A 19,266-nucleotide genomic window follows, 5' to 3' on the forward strand; every position below is an offset into this window, starting at 1 on the left:
AAAAAAAAAAAAAAAGGTGGGAACTTACCGCCACGCTTCCTCCTGCCAGAGCCGGGAACCGTCGAACAAATCTGCGGGGAAGGAGGGAGGAGGAGGCGGAGGAGGAGGAGGAGGGAGCCGGACTGGTGCGATGGCAGAGCTCCGTGAACTGGGAGAGCTGGGAGGAGTGGAGGAGGGAGGAGGAGGAGGAGGACGGTCGGTGGCGCTGATGTGTGCGCTCTTCCTGGTTGAGGCTTCCACCGATTTGCAGAAACTTAATCTGAACCAATTGCCACACGGAGCAGCCTGGTTTGACACCCGCGTCCTCCAATGACGGACAAACAGCTGTTTACCGCGGAGGGGGACACACGAGGAACTCGGATCATTCAGCAGGATCCAGAACAACTTGGTTTCCTCTCTGCGTTCAGACGAACCGGAGCTACGTGACGGAGATGCTGTAGAGACACACAGCTTCAGCCCAAGCTCCACCACGCACAGCCAGAGGCATATATGTGTCCAAGAAACACAAAAACACTGTCCCGTGTGCTGAAACGATCCATATATAACTCAGTTCTGCAGGTAATAGCATGTAAATGCACCTAAAAGTCACTATAGGTCCCAAATTCATCAAATAAAAGCGCTTTTTAGGGCAGTGACAAGCTTTAAAGGGTTAATGCACACATTTAAACAGGATTAAATATGCAGTTATGCCCCAAAATTAGTCACATCAACACCAAATTTCCAAAACCAAACATATACGGAGACATTTACATACGCTAAAAAACACATTTACGCTGTCCTGTGTGTTTAAACGATCCATATTTAACTCAGTTCTGCAGGTTAATAGGATGTAAATGCACCTTAGATCTGAATGAATAATTTGGTGTTTTTAAAGTTACCAAGCTTGAAATTGATCAAAAATTAATTAAAACTCCTAAATATACACAGTTAGGGCCCAGTTTTATTCAGATTTGTGCCAAATTTTGAGGTTTCTTCATCAATTTTGGAGTTTGTATTTGACCACTAGGCTTCTTCTGATTGAAAACAACATAAAGAAGCTATAAAAGACACAAAGACATTGTGCTAGATATGGAAATGATGACTTTTCACTATTTTTATGTTGTTTTTTTAACTTTGTGTTTAAATGCTTCACATTTAACACATTTCTGCAGGTAATAGAATACAAATGCACCTAAAACTCATTCTAAGTCAAATATTATTTATTCAATGTTATTGAATGTAGTTTTTATTTTTATGAGGAAACAAGCTTTAAAGGATTCAAACTTTGTCGATGCAAAAAAAACCCCAAATTACTCATTTCCATGTCAATTAGAATTTTTATTCAACCAAGGGGTTTGCTTTCAATGAAAATGAAATAAACAAGTTAGAAAATACAGTAAAACTATGTGTTAGACATTGATGATGAATTTGGAGTTTTGTAATGGCTAAAACCAAAGAGTTTAGTGAACTCAGCATGAGGCTCCATCACTGAGAAAAAGCTGTTTTTGAACGATACAACATTAAAGCATTTAAAAAAAACAATCCCCCCAATATTTAGTAAGAAAAACATTGGAAAAATATGAAAATGTCTATCAGTGTTCTCAAAAGAAGATGACAAATGTCTAATTTTGCCCTCAACTCACCAAGATATTCAGTTTACCGTCATAAAAGAGGAAGGAAAGCAGAAAATATTCATATTTAAGAAACTGCAATCACTCATTTTAGGCCTTTTTCCATTCAAAAATAACTGAAAAACTTATTTAATCTAATTCAATAGCTGGAAACTAATCAATTAATTGTTGCAGCTCTAACTGAAACGTGAAAAAAAGTGTAAGATTACTATACATATATTAATTCTGGCCATGCAAATAATGTGTCATTGGATTCAATAAAACTATTCTTATCTTTGATCCTTTCTCGTAAAAAGTGCATTTGAAACTTAAAAAATAAATAAATAAATTAAAAAAAAAAAAAAAACACTTAATTGCATCCAACATGTAAAGAGCATCTGCTGGTGTTTTATCCAGAAGAGTTTAAAGTGGATTTTTTCATCTTGTGTGAAATAATCATAAAGAATCAGAAGCTCACATCAATAAAAGCCACTTTGCTGCTTTAATCCAAACGCTAGACTCATTTAACCCTCCTGTTGTTTTCATTTACAGGCACCAAAAAAATACTGTTTCCTTGTCTGAAAAAAATCCAAAAATGCGGCAAAAAAATTCCCCAAATTTCTGAAAATTTGCAAAACCTTTAGGAAGAAAATTCCAATAATTCCTTAAAAGTTTCCCTTAAAAGTTTGATTAAAAAATTTTAAAAATTCCCCAAATTTGGCAAGAAAATTCTTGTAAATATTTTTTTAAAATTAGTAAAAATCTTCCAAAAAGTCCTGAAAATATCTAATGTGATTACACACACACACACACACACACACACACACACACACACACACACACACACACACACACACACACACGCACACACACACACACATATAACTTCTAATGTTTTCTTTAAGAACATTCACAAAAAAAAACAATCAACCTTGATCTTTTTGTGAATGTTCTTAAACCTTTTTTTTAGCATTTCTTTTTTCCCACCAAAAAATGTAAAAAAAAATTCTCAAAAATGTTGCAAATGTGGACTTCAGAAATTTCACTGTGAAAATATATTTTTTTTCCAGATTTCAAACTTTAAAATGGGTCAATTTGACCCGCAGGACAACATGAGGGTTAAAGAAAAGGTGGTGAAAGTGAGAGAAGCTGAAAGAGCAGAACTCAAGTTCAACAAAACTTCTTGCATTAGTTTACACTCTCCTGTTGCGACTGTCTGATGATCAATATGTCTCCTTTTTAGGATCCAATCAGTCGTGTTGCTGCATTAAAAACATGTTGTTTGTCTCGGAAAACAATTTCCATTTTAAACTTCCTCCTATAGCAGCGTAGATTCGATTTAAGACGTTCTTCGTTTCCAATTCCTGAGAATTAAACGGGTTGCTATTGATCAGTTTACTGCAGCCAAACACGCTGGTCATCAGCTGTCACTGCACACAAGCAATAAATGACATTTTCAGTTTAAAGCAGCAGTAAAAAGTTTGTCTCGTCCGTGAGTCTCCTGGATCACATCATTACGATGCAAATTGGTTTGATTTTATTGTTGAATTCTCTCAGTCAAACTAAAATGATACTGAACCTCAAACCTGAATGTTTAATCGAGGAAAAGTGGATTTAGCGTTTCTCAGGGGGAAAATAGACGTGAATGCAATCATTAGGCAGCTGAATTTCAGAAACTATTTTCCCAACTCGCATGATGATGTAGTTTCCTGATTTAAAATGCAAAATTATCAATTTGTGCAGCTACCAGGGGAGGAAAGAGTGAATTTGTCAAACTCAGAACAGCTTTTCTGAGCTGCTGCTGTGTGTTTCATGCAACAAAAATGGCAAAGATAAAGCAATTAACAATAGAAGAGAGACAGACCATCATAACACTTAAAAATGTAGGTCTTTCCTACAGAGAAACTGTGAAGAAAGTCAAGGTGTCAGTGAGTCCAGTTTTCTCCAAAAGGCACTCAGAAAGTGTGACAGGAAGACCCAAAGCCACAACAGAATCAGAAGACAAGTTTCTGAGAGTCAACAGCTTGGTGACAGGCAGCTCACAGGACAACAGCTTCAAGCACAGCTTAACAGTGGTCACAGTAAGAAGTCTCAGTTTCAGCATGAAAATCTGCCCAAAACAACTTGAATTGTGGCCAGAATAACATGAAATCTGTCTAAAACAGCCTAAACTGTGGCTAAAATGACTAAATCTGTCCAAAATAACTTAGAAACTTCCCAAAAATGATTTCAAATCTGTCTAAATCAGCTTAAAACCTTTTCAAAATGACTTCAAATCCCCCCAAAATGAAATGAATTGCAGCCAGAAAACACAAAATGTGTAGAAAACAACCTAAAATGTGGCTGAAAAGACAAAGCCTGTCCAAAATTCCTAAAAATTGTCCAAAACAACAACAGAATAACTAAAAACTCTATCCAAAATGATTGAAAATTGGTAGAAAACAAGGTAAAATGTGGCTAAAATGACAAAACCTAAGACACAACAGAATCACAAGACAAGTTTCTGAGAGTCAACAGCTTGGTGGTAGGAGGCTCACAGGACAACAGCTGGATTTCAGTTGATTTTTATGTGAATGTTCTTAAAGAAAATATTAGAAGTTTTACTGATATATATGTAATCACTTTAGATAATTTTAGGATTTTTTTGGAAGATTTTTACTCATTTTTTTGAAAATATTTACAAAAATTTTCTTGCCAAATTAGTTTTGTCTTCCTGAAGGTTTTGCAAATTTTCAGAAATTTGGAGACTTTTTTTTGCTGAATTTTTGGATTTTTTTCATACAAGGAAACAGTATATTTTGGTGCCCGTAAATGAAGACAGCAGGAGGGTTAATCTCCAGTTAGAGTCATTAAAGTCTGCAAAAGAATTTCAAATTGAGTTGTTCCTCATGTGCAGAGGCTGAATTTGTTTGGTATTCACGCTGGAAAGTTCCAGTACAAAATCCGTTTTACCACTGAACCCCTAGTGCTCAGCAGGAGTTATGCAAGGTAGAGATAAGAGAGATAAAAAAAAAACAGAAGAAAAGATTGAACTTCACATGAGGGGCTTCAGGCAGGTAAAGAGCAGAGCACATTTAAGAGAGCTTTAACTTTTGGCTTTGTAAGTTTGCAGACATTCAACGTGCGCAAAAAAGCAGCTAAAGACACACTGAAGGAAAAAAAACGGACGGACGGACGTCTTTTATTAAAAATGTATGTAAGTTATATCCCATGGACTTCAAAAATCCCTCAATTATATATTGACCCGAACAATTTCATCAGTCTCCGAGTCATTTTGGGCTAATTTTCTGTCATTATGGATCATTTTCAAGTCATTTTGGACAAATTTCGAGTCATTTTTGGCAATTTATTTGTCAATTTCAACAAGTTTTATATCAGCTTCGATCTTTTCTCATCATTTTGGATCATTTTTGTGTCTTTGGGATAATTTTCAAGTAATTTAGGACAAATTTCATGTCATTCTGGACTAATTTTCTATAATTATGGATCATTTTCAAGTCATTCTGGATGGGTCAATATATAAATGCAGGATGTTTGGTAACATAGATGACATTTTAGTGATAACCAGTCGTTTTTTCTTAATAAGTGATTGCTTCCATAATAAATAATTATGGAATTTGTAAAGACATGATCATAATGAACATAAGCATTATTTTTACTTTTAATAAAAAATGTATGCAAGATATATCCCATGGACTTCAAAGTCCCTCAATTATATATTGAAGTTGCTGCAGCTGTCAGGTGAATGTAGATAAGTAAAAATACAACAGCAGAAGAACATGGCAGCACAAAACAGAAACAGTTTCCTCCACTGAGTAACGGACAACTAACAGGACCAGAAAACAGATTTGTGGAGTCGTGCATCTTCCCAAAAACCAATAATGTGGAATTACTGTGGAACGCCGCAGAAAATAAAATGAAGGCCAACGTATTGTGGAGGATTAGCACCACTGAATGATGGTACACAAAGCTGGAATAAAATTAATGAAACTAAACACAGACTGTTTGGATATCCTAAATATATCGCTAATCCAAAGCGATTCCAGCAGCAAGTATTTCATTGATGATTTAAGCGTCAGACGTGTCTGCTGGCAGGAATCCACCGCTAACTCACCGTGCAACGCCTTTATGGCTCCGCTATTAGTCCTGCACGGCTATTTAATGACGGGTCTAGGTGTGAGTCATTAAAGGACTTGTATATTAAGTTTTATGACATTTATGAAGCTTTAGTGAGGTGGGTCTGCTGGATCAGGCAGAAGAACGAGGCTCCGCTGCAGAAACTCCTGCAGATTAATGATCAACCACAATAAACTAGCGTGTCACTGAGCAGCTCAGCCTCACGACGGGCTGAAAAATGAGAGCTGGCAGGAAACAGAATGCGCTCAAACACATTTATGGCTGTGTGATGAGGGGAAAGAAAAACACTGAGGCCAAAAGGCCACTTAGATAGAAAGAAAAGGCCTAAATGAGCAGCTAGTTGAGCCAGTAAGTGACAGACAGTGATGGAAAGTACATATTTCACAACATTTTACATGAAAACACAAGAGATAAACTTGAAAAATACACAACACTAACTTGTTTTTCACTTGCTCCCATCTTACAAAAATCTATGTTTTGTTATTTCACAGTGCTACAACTAACAGTCATTTTTACAGCTGATTAGTCACTTGCTTTTCTTAATAGACTCATTAGCTGTCTGATCTTTGAAATGCCAGAAAATTGTGAAAAATGTCACAAAGTTTTATCCACACCACACAGATACACAGTTTACTGCCACAGATGATGAAAGAAACCAGAAAATATTCACATTTAAGAAGCTGGAATCTAAAAACTTAGATTTTTTTGTTCAAAAAATACTCAGTAATGAGTGTGGTGTGGTGCTAATTGTAACAGTTGACAGCTAATTACTCCGTCAAGGAACGTGGCAGAGTTACGTGATGATTGGTGTACGTTTGTCTGTCTGTTTGCAACTTTAGTCAAAAACAGACAAACGGATTTGGATGAAATTTTCAGGGAAGGTCAGAAATGACACAAGGACCACCTCATTAGATTTTGGCAGTGATGCAGCTCACTGTCTGGATCCACGGATTTGTTAAAAATTTCTGTATCATTGTGAGATAACGGCACGGCGTCGCGGTATCCATGACAACAAGTGAACATTTTAAAGTCATTTTGGACCCATTTTTAATATTTTTTAACCCCTTCTCAGCCATCCTAGACCACTAACTCATTTTGGTCAGATTTTGAACAGTTAAGAAGGATTTTTTGAGCAAGTTCTGGACAAATTTCTAATAATTTTGGACAAATGTGGAGATTTGTGTATCATTGTGAGATAGCGGCACGGCGTCACTGTAACCATGACGACAAGTGAACACTACATCAGCTGCCTGTTGATGATCACATGATTGTGATCCTACTACAAATCCACCGCTGAGGACTTATTGGGTCTTATCCGTTGGAAATCATACGACTGAGCAGCCTTGGCAGAGTACTGCGCTCTCTGAATGCTTTTCTTGTTGATTCATTAATTGTACAAGCTCTAGTCACATCACTAAGTTAGCGGCTTCATCAAAGACTTATTTCTCTAGTAAACTCCTCAGATAAAGGCACGTTTTTCACTTACCAAGTCACTTTGCGTGTTAGTGGGACACCTTTATTTTTGCATTTGGCATTTACAGTGGTCACTAGTCTATCGCTGGGGTTACGTTCCAGACCCCCTCATGATAGACGGAAAAAAACGCAATGTGGTGACTGTATTTATTTTATTATTTTTATATATATATATATATTTAAGGCTTTATAAACCCTCCCCACACACCGCAGAGCTACACTATGCACAGTGATCAGACATCTATGTGAAATGGACAAGGCCAGATGCTGAATGCTGCTACACACAGGAGACTGATGCTACGGTTGCTGAGCCAATCAGAGCCCAGCGCTGTACGCTATGCATTTTATTTCTATTAAATATTCTTTTAATATGCTTTAATTATTATTTTTTATATTGTTTTAATTTTTTTTAGGCTAGAAAATGCATATTTTACCAAAAAATAATTAAAATAATGTAGCAATCGCAGAGCTGGTCACTATGACTGAACTGTTGTGCTGCAGTGCACCATGGGAGTTTGAGGTGTTGGGGGTTTAAATGTCATTATTGTGGTTTATGCTAGTGTTACAGTGTTTGCAGTGTTTGTGTTTTCTTGCATTTTTGTGGTTTAGTCAGCCTAGTTATTTTGGTTTATGTTCTGTTGTCAGGACCGTGAGTGTGAAGTGCGTTTGATGACTTCCTGCCACATTTTCTACAGAGGTGCTCTCTGTGTGTCAAAATAAAAGCATCTGCCAGTTGCAAAGTGCATAAATAGCAGATATCCTTTCTCCAGTGTCGTACTTCAAACGCAGCTCATCACAGTAATAAATATATAAAAATACCTACATACTGAAAAATCCTGCGAGATAGTGAAAAATCCACAATATCAAATGGAATTTAAAAGTCTGTGCTACAGTGAGACCAAGAAAAGTGAACTGCAACATGCTGAGGGACCACTGTAACTGCAAGCCCTGTAGTTGTGACAAACATCCCAAACTAAGCTTAACCATCTTGTGTTTGAATGCTGTAAAATTACACACAAAAGCTCCCAAAAATTCAGAAACTACCAACAAAATGTGTCAGAAACAAAGGTGCTACTTAAACACTATTCCATGATTTCACATTATCCAGTTTCATTATCCAGTTTATTTCACATTATCCAGTTTCTTTCATTTCAGTATCAGTAAGGCCCAAAAACTTCAGAAAACTTCAAAAACTCCACCACTTGATTAAAAGCATGTCTGCATGAGAAAAATTCAGATTTACTGATTAAGATCAACCGTTTACGTTGCAACATTTCTAATGTCTGCATTAAAACTAAATTCATGTTGAAATAAATCAATGTAATTGGCTTAACAGCTTAATTTTTCTTCCCTTCCAGGTCAGGATTTCCTCCTGTGTCTATTCAACACTGGAGAAGTTTAATTCAAATGTTGTCAACTTAGAAATTTGTGTTCATATTCACACCTCATACTCCTTATTCTAGCTTTACTTCTATCCTCACTGTATCTCTGAATTTCTGGTCTTATTTCCTACTTCACTGGTATCTAGCTGCTGGAACATCTGCATTTCCCTGGTGAGGGATCAATAAAGGCGAGCTTATCTTATAATAGTTAAGTAAATAATAAGGAAATACTACAGTCATTGGAACAGCTTATTTTTTTATGAATAACCAACTTAAAAATTTGTGCAAATTGAACTAAAGAAATGAAATGACAGCAGTGAAGTAAAGTTTGCAGCCCAACCTGAGCTCAGCCTGAACACACCTGGAGAAAACATCCACCCAGGTGAAGCAGAACATCACACAGCTTCTATTATTGACCTTGTGGACGCTGGAGCTCCACTTAGTTGGAGGGGTGGTGCTCTGCACAGCCAGCCCGGCTGAAGCACCACTCCCTGGGCATCTCCTCCATCCTCATCATGGCCATTATCTGCCTCTGCAACGTCCTCCAGACACGACTAAAAAGCGCAGACAAAAGAGGACAGCTGGCCGAGCGAACCGTCCGCTCTGCCAGCGCACAAACCGGGAGCAGCCGCTTGTTACTCACCGTAACGCAGCTCCGAGTGCAGCCACCACCTCGTCCGATTTCCACCTTAAATCCCCCCAAAAGACGGCGAGAGGTGCGAGCAAACCTCCGGCTGCTGCTGCTGCTGCTGGAGGAAGCGAATGTCGCCGATGTTCCGCTCGAGAGGAAAAAAAAGGAAGGGAACCCAAACAACTCTCCGCTCGCCAGAAGAAGAACCAGAAGAGGCAGCAGCACTCCTCTTTCTCCTTCTCCTTCTCCGAGCTGCCTGCTGGCTCTTTTCTATCCCATCCGCTGCTCCGCTCGGCTGCGGAGCTTCCAGGAGACTCGTCGCTTTCTATCCGCCACTTGGCATTAAAGGCTGCGCGCAGCTTTCGCTTTTTTTTTTTGCGCACCAGTCCTTCGGTGTGTTGCTGCCGAACAACAACTAGCAGCTCAACATGACTGCAGCGCTGACAGACTGGGTGGGCTGGGTCCCCTCCTCCTCCACCTCCTCCTCCACCGCCTCCTCGCCGCCGCGCAAAGTCAAGAAATCCTCCGCAAAAAAGTCCGCAAATATAAGTAAGAAACGCGCTTTACATAACAACAGCAACAACATCCTCATCCTACTTCGGTGCTGGAGCATGTGATGGCAACATGGTGAGTCTTTTAAAGGGGTATCCACGCGTAACTGCAGCCAGGGGTGGTTGGTTGGATCCTCCTCTTCCTCCAAAAAAGCCTCAACTTTGTTGGAGAGATGCGCTGTGGAGATGATTGGCCCCGGAGATGAGTGTCAGGAAGCCTGGAGACACCTGGACACGAAGCAGAGGGTCTCAGATGAATCAGGCCTTAATGTGGAGCCTGAAGAGTCACGTTAAATTCCTGATAAACCTGAACATATCTCACTTATTTTCTCATATAAGCACACATTACCTCTTAAGCGAGAAATCTGGTTTTCTCTTTGACGAGAAATGCCTGAAAAATCTCACTTAAATAAAGCAACATGCAGTTAAAGTGGGATACACTGTAAAAATAATTCTGTTAAAATACAGGAGAAATTGCTGCCATAAAAAAATACATTATAATATTGTAAGACACAAAACCTTTAAAAGTTGTTTTTAAAAAGATAAAAATAAAACGATAACAAATGTCAGTAAAATACATATTTTACTTCTTTTTAGGGCCTCTGTGCCAACATCTGCATGTTAAATTCCTCATGAACTTGAACATATCAGAGTTTTTTTTTCATATAATTACATTACATACCTGGAATCTATAGAGACGTACCTCTGACAGGAAATCAGTTTTTAAAATCCTATTTAAATAATAGTATATAGCAGTTAAAGTAAGATGCACTGGAAAAAAACTTTTTTACAGTCACCACACAATACCTTTTGTCTAGATATTGTCTGTAATTTCCAAAGTAAAGGGACTGATGGGCGTCAGGAAGCCTGGAGACACCTGAACATGAACCAGAGAGTCTCAAATGATACAGGCCTTACTGTGGAGCCTGAAGGGCTCAGAGAGCTGCAAATGTCACGTTAAATTCCTGATAAACCTGAACATATCTTAGTTATTTTCTCATACAATCACTCATTACCTCTTCAGCGTGAAGTCTGGGCTTCTCTTTGACAAGAAATGCATGAAAAATCTCACTTAAGTAAAGCAACATGCAGTTAAAGTAAGATACACTGTAAAAATAATTCTGTTAAAAATGGTATAAAATCTGTCAGATAAGTTGCCTGTAAAGTACATTGCAAAATGTTTGGATACTGTAAAGCTAAAAAAGCAAAAAATGATGGCAATAAGAGCAAATGTCTGTAAAATAGTTATTTTTATGGGCTTGCGCCAAGAGCTGTAAATATCATGTAAATTCCTGGTAAACTGGAACATATCTCAGCATTTTTTTTTTTTAAATTTATCTTTCCTCTTAGGCATGAAACCTGGAATCTATAGATGTTTTCCTTTGACAAGAAATGCATGAAAAATTCTAGTTAACAAGCAAAATGCAGTTAAAGTGGGATACACTGTAAAAAAAAGTAGAATAAAGAAATAAAAGAAAAGAAACAGGTCAAATCTGGCAGCATAAATGCCCAAAGAAAATACATTAAGAAATGCTGAGTACTGTAAAATTTTGAAGATTCTCTAGCTGATTTAAATAGTTAAACAATGCATTGTTTACAATACAATTTTGGGGGTTTTGTTTGTTTTACAGTAAACTACATATTATCTGTAATTTAGCATCACAGAAAATCTGTAAAAAGATGTAGAAAAATGATTTAAATTTTTTACTCCTTAATAGACAAATTTTATTTCAAATAGCAGCAAATATCTGTAAAATAAATTTTTTCTGATTTAAATACAGTTTTAAAAATGGTAATTTTACAATCAAACACTGAAAACAAGAAATTAAAATTCTTAAAAAAAATACATTGTAAAAACTCTTTCTTTTGTTAGCTTGTTTTACAGTCAACACGTAAATTAATACCTTTATCTTTGATTTTACTAGATAGTATCTGTAATATGACTGGGAAAATCGGAAAAAAAAAATTTCTTCCATTTTTTTCAATCGTAATTTACAGAATTTTTATGTCAAATAACAGCAAACATCTATAAAATAATTATATATTTTTGTAAATTTAAATACAGTAAAAAAAAATTTTTTTTAAAAAAGGTATTTGTACAGTCAAACAATTTACAGTGTGACTGCTGTGGTCCAGGTGGAAGACCAAGTTGTCCAATAATTGCAAGGTTGAGGGTTGGACCCCTCACAAGCTGAAGTGTCCTTGGGCAAAGCAATGAACCTGAAATTGCTCCTGCATTTGCACAGATATTCAGGAACTGCACAGAAATCTGAGGCCTCCAAACATGATTAATGGGATAAGAAAGAAGAAAACATAAAGTTCTAATCCACCAATCTGTTTTCAGTTATTCTCCAGTCTTTCTTTTTTCTGAGGTATTGGATCATCGGAACATTTATTGAAAAGTGAGGCGTTTAGAAGGAAAAAAATCAGTTTTCGGTGGAGCTGTTAACAACTCCTAGACATCTGAAATGTGAGCAGACTCCACACTGCTTTTTGAAAGAAGACAAAAATGTTTTAAGGTTTAACCTGTAGCTATGAGTTGTATTTTTAAAACTTGCTATGTTATCTATTGTGTCAAATCTACAGCTTAAAAAGCTGTCAAATATTCTGTGCATATAAAAAACTAGTGTGTGAAAAGTCAAATTGAAGACGTGATGTTTTTCCTCTAACATTCTTCTTTGTGAAGTTTCCAAATCAATCAGACATTTTAGTGTTTTTTTTCTTTTCTGTAACTTGGCTTCATTCCCTTAATTAACTCCACAGATAAGTGATTTTTTAATAACTGAGAGTTCACCACAAGTGTCAAACACATCTTTTATTTTCATTAGCTGGTAATTAAATGTAATTCTACCAAGCAATTACTTTTAGCAGAGTAGCTTAACAAAATGGTACATTTTGATTACTACAGCTGCTGCAGATTAGCATTTAAATGACGTTTTATGCAGAGTTGTAGCTGAGGGACCACAGCTCTCATCCAAGTTGGCTCCTACGTCACATTTTTCTGATTTGATTTAAAAATGGCCTTGTGAAATTTTTGTCTTCAGTCCTTAGTTTGTCAAAACCCACTCTCCACCTTAAATAAATCCATAGTCATCTTTTATAGCAGACATTTTTATTTGTTGCAGGAAGAACGGGTTTTAATAATAGTACTAATCAAAACTGAGCCATTTTTGGATTAAGAAAGGAGCCGACTAAGGACACTAAGCCCACTGACATGTTAATGACCCGCCAATCCCAGTATAACCTTAAAACACACCCTGCTGTATCATCTACTTTCCTTCAAATGCGACGAAAATTTACTAAATTCACATCATGCTGTATTGAGTTAGAGCTGAAACTAGCAATTAAGATCATAAACTCATGAGGAAAATATTTACTGAGGCAGTAAATCAAGTGAGAAAAGGGTAATTTTCTCACAGACTTCTATACAATCTGATTTCTTTTTGCAACCAGAGGAGCCGCCCCCTGCTGGCCGTCAGAAAGAATGAAGGTTTAAGGTACTTCAGCAGTGGTGTCACTTTTCCGATCATCTTTTACAGTTTATGTTCAGAATCAGGAAGTTCCTATTTATTCTCTGTGCATTATTTGGCCTGAGATGAAAATTTCAGCTGATTTTCAAACCAAGACAAACCCAGAAAAGCTGAAAAACATCAAGTTTTACAGCAACCTTCTAAATTGTTTTCTCCTACTTATGAAATACAATCCATGAGCATAAATATTGCACAGATATTTTTTGACTCCTCCATTAGATTTAGGCACAACAATGACAGGGTTTCGACTAAAATAGAGAACCTTGCTTGTAAAGGTGACTCAAAGGCTGTTGTTCAAAGTCCAGTGTCTTCTTTACCCATCCATCCACCCCCACCTCCTCCCTTAATATACTCAAAGGCAGAACTATGTGAAGAAAATTCTTCTGGAATACCACTTGCTCAAAACAACACTCGGAGTTGTCTCTCAAGTCAAAGCGAATGTTTTACCTGTGCAAGGAATCAACGTGCACAATCTGAACAAGTGAGTGGCAATGCAAAGAAACAGTTAAGCTTTTATACAAGCACATAAACAAGTTGCAGTGGTATTATCAGTTTCTTAGCAGCCAGTTTCAACTGCCTTGCAAGACCTACTTTTTATATTTTCTTGGCTAACGTTAATCATAGAAATTTACTGAGTACATTGGGTTATATGAGTTCACAGTCATACAGTTGTACAGTAGTTTGAAATCCTAAAGAGTATTTAATCATAACATTATTAGAATTATATAACAAACTACATCAAATCTTAAAAAAAAAAAAAAAAAAATATGTGGAAGTGTCAAAATCTGCAGTTCCTCAAATGTCCACTTGAGGCTGCCTCCAAAAGCGATTCAATCCCCACAGACCCTCATAGTAAGATGTCCAACTTTGCAGCATAAATACACATATTTACAGAATGTGGCTGGACACTTATTATAGATGGGAATATTTTTATGCAAACACGAAGTAAAAATTCAAGTTGTTTTTGTCATAGAAGGGGGGTTACAGTCTAGATTTTCCACCAATTACAATCTAGTGACTATTTAGTACATTAAATAAGAACAGTTAATTGTTTTTGTGGAAAACCTCTGATATATCTTATAGTATAGACATGAGACTGAAACAACAGTGATTTATGCATTTTTTGGAGCTACAATCACAAAGATCCCTTTAAGGGGTGCAGCAAATACTTATTTCCACCACTGATTATTCACCACATAATTAATTGATTGCGGCATTTTTCACCATTTCCTGGCATTTTATTGACCAAATAAATAAAATACCAGGAAATTATAAAAGATACCCCAAAGTCCAATATGATAAATGTATCATTTTGTCCACAACCCAAAGATATTCAGTTTACTGTCTTAGAAGAAGAAAGAAATGAGAAAATAGTCACACTTCGACTCAGAAGAATTCTTTCCTTCTCTTAAAAATTCCTCTCAACTAACCAATTTGTGGTTTGTGTTCTACTTAGCTGAAACTGCATTTTATAGAGCATATTTCTAAAGAAAACTGTGATTCAGAATTACATACAATCAATTTAATAACAGTCAGTGTTGTAATTTATTACAACATGATGAAACAAGGAAAAGCTATTGATACTATTTGACTGATAATTACTGGATGCTGATGAAGGACTTTTTCAGCCGTCCAGGCTCGTTGCGCAACACTCAGTTTCCCCATTTACTGCCAGTGTAGGGCTTATCCTTAATTACATGCACACTGTGGGATTCCCAATTAAGCTGAATCAGGATGCAGGGCTCGGTTAAAGAGGACGGCTGCTTAGATGGACCACCGAGGACGAAAAGAGACAAGTTTGAACATGAACTGGTCTTGTGACAGCAGCAGGGTCCAGAAGCCCCCCGACCAATTATATCTGTTCCTCTAGTTGTCCACCACACAAAAACTGACAAACAGAGTCACTGATTAGAATCTATTTACTGAAATTAGAATTTTTTACATAAGACAAAAGCGCTTCAGGTAAGCACACTTAAATGGCAAAGTGTTTTATATACACCAGTACATAGTTACATACTCTTGTAACACCAAAACAATCATGCATTTTGGTTCTTTCATAGGCTTATTACAGGATTTCTAGAGATATGATAAAACCTACTTGATCAAATATGTACATACAGCAATGCCAATATAAATGTTCTTTGGCCATTTTCATCTCATTCAGGTGCTTTTAGAGGCCACCCACAAGCTTCTGTTCTATCTTTGACCCTCCTCTCCATATAATTAGTACAGTTTAACTAAAGTTATTGTCTTTCTGATACAGACTTGTTTCTTCATCACAGTCCACAGGTTCTTGATAGTGTTTAAGTCAGGACTTTGAAGAGGCTAGTCTAAAACCTTAATTCTAGCCTGATTTAGTCATCTATTTATGACTTTTGATGTGTGTTTGGGGTCGCTGTCTTGTTGAAACACCCAACTGTGTCCAAGATCAACCTTCTGGCTGATGAACTTAGGTTTTTCTGAAGAATGTGAATCTTCCTTCTTCATTAGTCCTTTTGCATTGTTCAAAGCAGCAGTTCCACTGGCAGCAAAACAGAACATAATACTGGCACCAGCATGCTTGATGGTACGTTTGATGTTCTTGGGGTTAAAGGCTTCACCTTCTCTCCTCCAAGCATATTTCTGGTTACTGTGGCCAAATAGCTCAATTTTTGTTTCATCGGACCACAGAACTTTTTTCTAGAGGATCTTTTCTTTGTCTATGTGATCAGCAGCAAACTTCAGTGGAGCTTTAGGGTTCTGCTTCGAGAGGAAGGAGGCAGCTTCTAATTCATTGCAGACCTGCTTTTTGGTGATTTTTGGTTGACTTCAGGACACCATCCTGACCAACTGTCTCTCAGCAGTAGATGATAGTTTGTGTTTTCTTCCTGATCAGTGACACAACTGTACCATGCACTTAATACTTATAAACAGTTGCTTGCACAGATGATTTGGGACCTGAAATGTTTAAAATGGCTCCAAGTGACTTTTCTGACTTGTTTCAATGATTTTTTTCAGATCTTTGTCAAACTCCTCCTTCTTCCCCACTGTATTTTTTGCAGCTGAGTCTAGTGAGTTTATCAAATGGACCCTAATTAAATTGACGCAAAGGAATCACCAGCTGTAGTCAATCATGTTCACTCACAAGAAGTTAAGAGGCCATTAAAAACATTTGATTAACACAACTTTCTACATTATTTACTACACTATTAAAGTTTGATATTACATTTAGATTGCAACAACTCAGAAATTAGACACATTTTATTTATCCTCTTGGGAACATTCAAGAAACATGTGCCGCCCGGGAATCGAACCCAGGTCACAAGAATGGGAATCTTGCATGATACCACTACACCAGCGGCACTGTTGCAAAACATTCTTTTTAAAGATTAAAAATCCAGAAATATGTTCACAGTTTCACAATTCACAACACAATCTGCAGTTTTAAACAGTTTTAAATGACAAATACAAAGTGGAAAACATAAAGTCAAAGGTCATAAATCAACTCCTGTTTTAATTGAGTTGGTTGATGCTGACCAGCGGAAAAAACAAGTCACTGCTTTAAGTCAGACTCTGTTCTGGTCTCAAGATGAAGCTTTGAAAAGCTCAGAGGTAAAACTTTAATGACTCCCAGCCTTCAGTGTTTCCAGCAGCCTCTTGTTTTTCCCTCTATAATGAGCCAATCACTGATTCAGATTCGTGCCATCTTTGAGAACTTGATAACGAGATCAGTGATGCAGAAAAGCTGGAAGAGACAAGACACAATACAACCTTTGCTTGATTCTGGAAAGTTCTATCTCTACTGAGGTCTTTGGCAAGAACACAGAAACGCCGGATTTCCATCTAACTTTTAACAATGGCTGATGCTACTGTCAACCTCTTGAGTTTGAGGATTGTTATTTCTTGCCTAGGGCTTGTGGGTAACGTATTTCTTATCCTGTCCATCCTTCAGACCAGATTCTCCCGAGTTAAATCCTTTGAGCTGTTTCTCCTGGGACTGGCTGCAGCAAACTTGGAGGAAATAATCATTATAAATATCTATGACGTTACCATCCTTCAGATGTCCTTGCCTTCCTCTGGAACGTGGTCGTGTCGCCTGCTGAGGTTCATGACTGTGTTCGGTGAGATCAACAGCATCCTCTTCACCGTCCTCATCAGCATCTTCCGCTATCAGAAGCTGAGAGACGCCGACAGGAGGGTGAACCTCCCGATATACCTGGACAGTGTCCGATCGGCCTGGATGATGAGCGGGGTTTGTGTGCTGCTCTCGGTGCTGCTCGGCCTCCCCACGTTCGTCCTGGACCTTCAAGACTCGGTGGTTAACATCAGCAGAAACAGCAGCGGTTGTCCTCCAGACTTCTTCCAGTGCAGCCAGACTTCCTGCCCCCTCCTCAACCGATTGTACAAGTACCTGTTCACCATGATGTGCTACCTGCTGCCCCTGATCATCGTCACGGTGACTGGCTGCCTCATCCTCACGGTGCTGCTGAGGAGGAGGAAGACGGTGACTCCGGCGGTGAGCATTAGCTGGTCAAACCATCTCAATAGGAAGAGTAAGGATCCAAAGCTCCAGCGAAGCACCATCGTTGTTCTGGCAGCCATGGTGCTGTTCCAGGTGGAGTGGACTCTGTACCTGGTCTTCCAGTGGATGTTTAGCTCAGGTGACTCTCATTTTTGGGCTGAAGTTGAGTTCTTTATCTCGACTTCCTACACATCCATCTGTCCGTATGTGTACGGGGTTGGAAATAACCTGTTCTCCCTCAAAAACTGTAAAAACAAATGATTTTTGTGCTTAAGCAGAAGAAAATTCCAGTCCAAATAAAGATACTTTCTGTGATTACATGTTATAAACTGACAACTGTATTAAGTTGCTTCAGATTTCAGTAATCCCTCTTTTATCAAAAACATATTTCAGCATTTTGTTGCAATTTTAGACCTTTTTTTTAACAACAAATATGAAAATTAAAACACTGCTTTGATACATTGTTTGCCTTTGAATGCCAGTGCTTTTAACAAAAAGTAATTTTCAGTCCTATTTTTAACATATATTCATATTTTTTCCAATCAGGTTTTGAATTTGAATGCCAACAGCACAGGATTGTCATTCTTTCGGCTGAACAACAAAATTCTTCACTCATGCAGATGCCTTCTGAGCAGCCTTGCAATACGGACAATAAGGAGGAGTGTATGTGGTGCAGAGAAATCTAAAATGAAAGTCACAAACTGACTCATTCTTTCAATGTGACTCTACACATGGCAGCCATATCTGTGCATGATCACTACAGCGTTTTGCACAAACCAGCACGACCTGTATTTACAGCACAATAGTAAGTGGGGAAAAGCAGCAGTTCTGTTCCCTAAAACATCTCACTTTCAGAAGCAGCACAGTTTAAGTCGGCCCATTTAGAATGTCAACACATAATTTGATTATGGTATGATATGAGGGCAGCTTGGTTTGGCTGTGTAGCATCAGTGAAAGTGAAAGTTATTATAGAAAGGTCACATATCAGTCATGGTAGCCTTTTTAATCTAACTTTTCTAACAATTTTCTTAGGTTTATTTCATAATGTATCACTGCTGATAAGAGATTTAAGGTGCCTTTAAATTGCTGTTAGAAGATAAAATGTACAATATACGGGTAGATTAAAGACCTCCTCCCATGAAAATCAAAATTCTTACCTTGTTAACATGTCTATATAATATTTTTTACATGCTGGAAGACAAATGAGCAAAATAAGCAGATGCTTTTTAGAGAAAGCAACAGGGTAAACTTACACCTCAGTCATTTTGAGGCAAGAAGGAACCATTATGTAATGGGAAAACTAAATTCTGGTTTGGCGACCTCAGGATCGTGTCTATGTTTTTTGCAGATGATGTGGTTCTGTTGGCTTCCTCAGACCGTTACCTTCAGCAGCACTGGAGTGGTTTGCAGTCAAGTGTGAAGCGGCGGAGAATCAGATCAGCACCTCCAAGTCCGAGACCATGATTCTCTGC

General features: G+C 37.7%; 2 protein-coding genes and 1 non-coding gene across 4 annotated transcripts in view; 1 reads left to right on the plus strand and 2 right to left on the minus strand.

The window, feature by feature from the left end:
* Window positions 1-9,361, minus strand: part of LOC111585839 (bromo adjacent homology domain-containing 1 protein-like) — a 40,363-nt gene extending 31,002 nt beyond the window's left edge. Inside the window, exon 1 of one of the 2 annotated variants that reach the window (XM_055016234.1) lies at window positions 9,225-9,361. The gene's annotated coding sequence lies outside the window, so the exon portion shown is untranslated. Of the gene's footprint in view, window positions 1-28; window positions 2,140-9,224 lie in introns of those variants that run through there. The other variant, XM_055016235.1, reaches the window with a different exon arrangement.
* Window positions 9,362-13,265: 3,904 nt separating this feature from the next.
* On the plus strand, window positions 13,266-18,862 carry LOC111585925 (C3a anaphylatoxin chemotactic receptor). Its single transcript, XM_055016117.1, has one exon. The coding sequence runs from the start codon at window positions 17,129-17,131 to the stop codon at window positions 18,053-18,055; it is 927 nt and encodes a 308-aa protein (XP_054872092.1). The 5' UTR covers window positions 13,266-17,128; the 3' UTR covers window positions 18,056-18,862.
* trnag-ccc (transfer RNA glycine (anticodon CCC)) lies at window positions 16,566-16,636 on the minus strand. Its single transcript has one exon. It is a non-coding gene; the product is annotated as a tRNA-Gly (tRNA).
* Window positions 18,863-19,266: the final 404 nt, after the last annotated feature.

The sequence above is a fragment of the Amphiprion ocellaris genome, chromosome 12, assembly GCF_022539595.1.
Source record: "Amphiprion ocellaris isolate individual 3 ecotype Okinawa chromosome 12, ASM2253959v1, whole genome shotgun sequence".
Lineage (NCBI taxonomy): Eukaryota > Metazoa > Chordata > Actinopteri > Pomacentridae > Amphiprion > Amphiprion ocellaris.

Bases quoted from the DNA above. Each gene is read 5' to 3' on its own strand.
- LOC111585925 (XM_055016117.1), top strand. From the start codon at position 17,129: ATGGCTGATGCTACTGTCAACCTCTTGAGTTTGAGGATTGTTATTTCT.